General features: G+C 41.3%; 1 protein-coding gene across 1 annotated transcript in view; it reads right to left on the bottom strand.

Annotated features, from left to right (window-relative positions):
• Positions 1–391: 391 nt before the first annotated feature.
• Positions 392–6,457, bottom strand: part of LOC137439817 (interleukin-20 receptor subunit alpha) — a 48,369-nt gene continuing 42,303 nt past the window's right edge. The window contains exon 7 of the mRNA XM_068135938.2: positions 392–4,133. Coding sequence (XP_067992039.2) covers positions 3,627–4,133 — 507 coding nt within the window. The 3' untranslated portion in view covers positions 392–3,626. The remainder of the gene's footprint in view (positions 4,134–6,457) is intronic.

Below are 6,457 nucleotides of genomic sequence, written 5' to 3'. Positions count from 1 at the left end.
GAAGAGTGATGGAAATGAATGTAGAAGGAAGTAGAGGACGGGGAAGACCGAGAAAGACTTGGCTAAAGGTGGTGGAAGAAGTAATGCGGGCAGGGGGGTTAACAAGGAGAGATGCACAAAATAGGGCAAAATGGAGAAGATTGTCATGGGGACCACAAGGCTAACCCCCGCTCTAGCAGGGAAAATGGCCTTAAAATGCATGTTGCTTCTGCCGGTTTCCTGGCAAGGGGCCAGAATTTATACTTCATCCCACCTGGGCCAGAAAATCCTTGTGTGGTGCTGATAAGAGTTTGGTTAAATCTGGCTAACGTCGCATTCTCACTTAAATGTTTTCACTTTGCGAATGCCACCCGTGACCCGTTTTCTACGAATTTGAACCCACAAAGAAAAATAATTTTTGACAACTTTATTGGAGCAAGCGCCGCAACAGAGGCACAGGAGGCCATGACGATGCAACGGAGAGCACCGACTGGGGTCTTGTGCGAGTTGGAGGGTTCGGGGCAGCTCAATGAAGTGTAACACTTTGATGTTAAAAGCACCGTCAACGTTTACTGAAAGCACCATTTTTGTAAATTCAAACCTTGTGATCCTTCATTCCTCCATCATTCATCATATTTTGAGGGGGCGTTCATAAAATACTGCAAACGACCTTCTCGTTCATGGTCAAAGTCCAATAAAGGCCAAAGATTATTATATTTAAACTTTTCAATATAGGACTCTCGTATTCGTAAGAAAAAATATTTCACAAATATTATATTCTTGTATGTTCACAAAAAGAAAGACTTGGCTTCTCTTGGATCTTTGTTCCTCGTTGTGAGAGCATTTTGAAGGTACCAGGTGATTAAAGTGTTCTGTGTAAATAAGAATAGGGGTAGACCACAGGACAGCCAGCTCAAAGCCACGTGGTGCGTCAATATCATAATGCACCTCGATGGAGGTGCTTGGGTGAGAATGCAGATGATTTGGACTTTACCAGCAGCAGCAAAAGGCTGCTCACATGAGGTCTAAAGGTCGAGATGGCTCATATGAGGTCTAAAGGTCGAGATGGCTCACACGAGGTCTAAAGTTCGAGATGGCTCACACGAGGTCGGAAGGTCGAGGTGGCTCACACGAGGTCTAACGTTCGAGATGGCTCACACGAGGTCTGAAGGTCGAGGTGGCTCACACTAGGTCTAAAGTTCGAGATGGCTCACACGAGGTCTAAAGGTCTAGATCGCTCACACGAGGTCTAAAGGTCGAGATGGCTCACAAGAGGTCTAAAGTTCGAGATGGCTCACACGAGGTATAAAGGTCGAGATGGCTCACACGAGGTCTAAAGTTCGATATGGTTCACACAAGGTCTAAAGGTCGAGATGGCTCACACAAGGCCTAAATGTCGAGATGGCTCACACGAGGTCTAAATGTCGAGATGGCTCACACGAGGTCTAAATGTCGAGATGGCTCACACGAGGTCTAAATGTCGAGATGGCTCACACAAACTCTAAAGGTCGAGATGGCTCACACAAACTCTAAAGGTCGAGATGGCTCACACGAGGTCTAAAGTTCGATATGGCTCACACAAGGTCGAAAGGTCGAGATGGCTCACACAAGGCCTAAATGTCGAGATGGCTCACACGAGGTCTAAAGGTCGAGATGGCTCACACGGGGTTTAACAGAGGTTGTTCCTCAGGGATGGCGAATGAAAGCAAAACAAAGATCCATGTTTGTGCTCCAAGTTAGTCATTTCCACATCATGGATTAATTTAAATCGTTTAAGTTAACCTTGACCCTTAACAGCACTTTAAATACCGATACTCTTTGCGAAAAACGAATGATGGAACTAATTAAATGTCTTTTTCTTGCACCGACGGTAATTGTGAAGATTCAATCATTTTCAAATCACAATAACATTACAAACAATCCCAGCATATCGAGATCATTATGCTCGATTCATTTTAAAATAGGTCATCTTTTTGCTGTATCTATTAACATCTAAGTCGTCCTACCCGGCAGACAATGATACATATATGATGTACTTTGTACAATACCAAAACAAAAACAAAGGTTCAACATGCAATAAAACAACAATGAAACAAAAACTTCTTCAAATTTCTACCTAGAAAAGTAATGCATTCAGGGGCTATCTATTTATTACTTATGCAATGGGGGCGGGGCTAAAATTGAATTGGAGAAAAGGAGGAGAAAGGGAAAGTGACATGTTTAACATCCATCATTATAGGAAGGAATAAGGGCAGGGAGTGGAGGAGGCATGTATTGACCCTTACACAAGCGAGGGGGAGCTTCGGAAAGAGGGGGGAAGGGGACTCAGAGATTCTGCTATATCTATCAAACGTGGCCCCATAATAAGAGTAATAACCAATGTTCAGTCCAAGGTTTTAACAGTGTCGGTGCTGCAGAAGGAGTATTTTCTCTGAGACTGGTTTTGTAATCACTTGTGTGTGTGTGTGTGTGTGTGTGTGTGGGTTTGTGCGTGCGCGTGTGTGTGCCTGTGTGTGTGCCTGTGGGTGTGCGTGTCTGTCTGTCTGTGTGTGTGTGTGTGTGTGTTTGTGTGTGTTTGTGTGTGTGTGTGTGTGTGTATGTATGTATGTATGTGTGTGTATGTGTGTGTGCCTGTGCATGTGTGTGTGTGGGTGTGCGTGTCTGTCTGTCTGTCTGTCTGTGTGTGTGTGTGTCTCTGTGTGTGTCTGTGTCTGTGTCTGTGTCTGGGTCTGTGTGTGTGTGTGTGTGTGTGTCTGCACCGTAACCCTTTTACCATTTGAGTTTTGTCATCAAATTTTCAACAAAGCTTTATTATGAGAATATGGAGAAGACAAATTAATAATTTGGTCAAAAGGTCAAAAGGTTAAAGGTCAGCATTACCAAAAATCATCAATTTTCATCCAATTGACCTGAAATTTAAATTTACCATTTGAGTTTTGTCATCAAATTTTCAACAAAGCTTTATTATGAGAATATGGAGAAGGCAAATTAATAATTTGGTCAAAAGGTCAAAGGTCAGCATGACATAAAATCGTCAATTTTCCTCCAATTGACCTGAAATTTTAAGAATTTGCAGGTCACAATTGGTTCTCGCCTATCAAAAGCTGAAAGGTGATTAATTTTTTTAGATCTAAAGCTCAAAGGGCAATTCTGCATGAAATAATCAATGTAAATTTTGTATTTTTTTTAACCTGCTTTCGTTATTTTGTGCATACGAAATAAGAGGACATCAATTTCAGATGCTTTCTAGTTGGCAATTAGGGTTATGTTAGGTGGTTTGCTATTGCCCTCCCAGCTGTCAATAACGTCCTTCCAACCGGACAGCAATGCATTCGAGCCTCATCCTGCATGCAAAGCACCAGGCGACAGTTTATAGCTGGGTCGACATTCAAACTGACCAATCGTCGATCTGGGTCGATTTCACGAGCCTCGATGTTGTATACAAAAAAACCCCAAAAAAAACAGGATTGTGTGCATACTTCTAGCTTACCTGAATAGTAACAATAGCCCCCTATAATAAATAGGTGGCCCCCAAAGGAAACTGCTGTACACAGTACAGCATAGTGAGTACTTGCTCTGAGATAGATCTGAACCAGTTCTGCTTGTGATAATCCAGTCAACTCAATCTAAATGCGGGCAGAGCTTCTTCAACCTTCGTTGCCCACGGTAACTGTGGCGTAGGAATTGCACAACTTTTTCCGAAAATCTTTGCCATTTTCACAGCATTTATCCTGCTTCGCTCTGTCGCAAAGATGTTCTCCTGATATCACAAGCGACTGGAGCATTTTGAGGGCCTGCGCTTCTGAGACTGTGTGTGGGAGTAACGAGCCATTTGAATTTTCAGAATCCGACACAAGGTCTCTTGAGACCGAGCGGGCCTTGCTGTAATCGCAGTTCACCGAAGGTGAGTCCCAGTTGCATACAACATCTCCACTCTGAGACATCAACATTCTTGACCGGTAAGGCTCCACGAAGGTGTCCGTCTCTTCTTCGTCCTCTTCTAGGCCCAGGCTGCTGCAGAGGAGCTCCGAGGTGGTTGTCATTGAGCTTGTGATACATGATGAGATTTCCGTAACTGTGCTGATTGAACTCTGGTCCTCGCTTTGCGTTGATCCCAGGTCAGGGTTGCGTTTCGGGAGGTTGTCTAAATCCCGCTGCAAAAAAGTACTGGTCAGTATCATGGCCTTCTGCTTGATGTGCAATTTCCAAGTTGAAGATTACACCTTTTGACTCACCTATTATATCATGTATTAATACTAACATTATTAGCCCGTCCCATGCACAGCAGGAGACGGGGTTTTGTGATTACAAAACATACAACATCTGTCATCTGTTTATCGTGTCTGTTTATCTGTTTATCTGTGTGTCTGTCTGTGTGTGTCTGTCCAGGCCATTACTTTTTTTTACCATTTGAGTTTTGTCATCAAATTTTCACCAAAGCTTTATTATGAGAATATAGAGAAGACAAATTAATAATTTGGTCAAAAGGGTCAAAGGTCAGCGTCACCTAAAATCATCAATTTTCATCCAATTGACCTGAAATTTAAAGTTATCATTTGAGTTTTGTCATCAAATTTTCACCAAAGCTATATTGTGATAGTATAGAAAAGCCAAATTCATAATTTTGTCAAAAGGTCAAAAGGTCAAAGGTCAAGGTTGCATATCATCCATTTTCACCCGATTGACCTGAAATTTATAGAATTTGCATATCGGATGACTGAATTGGTTCACTAATCAAAAGTTAGGAGTCATTTGTGTTTTTAGGTTAAACGGTCAAAGGTCAAGGTTGCATAAAATCATCAATTTTCACACGATTGACCTGAAATTTATAGAATTTGCATATCGGGTCACTGAATTGGTTCACTAATCAAAAGGTAGGAGTCAAGTGTTTTTAGTTCAAAAGGTCAAACGTCAAGGTTGCATAAAATCATCAATTTTCACCTGATTGACCTGAAATTTATAGAATTTGCATATCGGGTCACTGAATTGGTTCACTAATCAAAAGGTAGGAGTCAATTGTGTTTTTAGGTCAAAAGGTCAAAGGTCAAGGTTGCATAAAATCGTCAATTTTCACCCAATTGACCTGAAATTTATAGAATTTGCATATCGGGTCACTGAATTGGTTCACTAATCAAAAGGTAGGAGTCAATTGTGTTTTTAGATCAAAGGGTCAAAGGTCAATGTTGCAAAAAATCATCAATTTTCACCCGATTGACCTGAAATTTATAGAATTTGCATATCGGATGACTGAATTGGTTCACTAATCCAAAGTTAGGAGTCATTTGTGTTTTTAGGTTAAAAGGTCAAAGGTCAAGGTTGCATAAAATCATCAATTTTCATCCAATTGACCTGAAATTTTAAGAATTTGCATATTAGGTCACATAATTTGTTCACCAATTAAAAGCTAGAAGCTGATTATTTTTTTTAGATCTAAAGCTCAAAGGTCAAGGCTTCATAAAATCATCAATTTTAATTTTGTATTTTAAAAAAAAACTGTTTTCGTTATTTTTAGCATATGGAAGAAAAAGAAGACGTCTGACTACAAACAGACGCGGACGGGCTTCGCATTTTCAGATGCTTCCTAGTATTGTTATTATTATGATGCACCATGCCCTATTGTGTAAGATCTGCCCAAGATTTTTGGGCTGGGGTTAGAATCCTGGATGGGTCACCACCCTGGTGCAGAACATTATAATACCAACAGCATACACGATCATAATCTGGATAATAATAAAAATATAATTAAAATGTTATCAACTGCCTTCAGCCATCAGATTCTTCTTCTTCTTTCTTGTATAGCATATGGCTGTGGCGGATAGCATAATCTGAATTTAAGATGCATTTAAGATGCAATTTGGCTAAAGTACAACACCAGAATTATTTTCTTCCAGAATTCAGATATAATGGCTCTAGTTTATAGATAGGTAAGTGTAGGCTCAGAGGATAGTCGGCTTTGGAGAAACCTGACAGTTCTAGCGACAAGTTCTTCTTTTGCATGCAGCACAAGGGGCGGAGTGGCATCGTTGGCTGAGGGCCTGCCTGTGCCACTGATACAGTGCCCATTGTAGGTTAGGGCAGGAATTGGGAATTTGTTCAAGGTGCCGGCGACAGCTCGCCTATTCGCGAAGGGCACCGTGGGATCTTTAACGTCCACCAACTATTTCCGGCAGATGGGATGCCCAGTATAACACCATCCATAGATTTGGGTCAGGGTTCAAATCCTGCGAACACAGAATTTTATGGATATATTTCACAATGAATAAAAATTAATTTAATTCATCCACACAAGTGCAGCACCTCCCTGTATAGCTGTGGTTGACATCATTCATGATGGTGCACTGATGCTGATGAGGCCGTTTCCTTTTGTACAGACAAAGGCAGCAATTTCGAATTTGCTTGTGGACTGGCACACAACGGTCTACCTGTTTCAAAATGGACCATGGGATCTTTAATGTCCACGATTAAAATTAGCACGGTC

Source organism: Myxine glutinosa, chromosome 14, assembly GCF_964187855.1.
Source record: "Myxine glutinosa chromosome 14, kmMyxGlut1.1, whole genome shotgun sequence".
Taxonomy (NCBI): Eukaryota; Metazoa; Chordata; class Myxini; order Myxiniformes; family Myxinidae; genus Myxine; species Myxine glutinosa.
The sequence above is the reverse complement of the archived record's forward strand: the minus strand, read 5'-3'. Positions and strand labels throughout refer to the sequence as shown.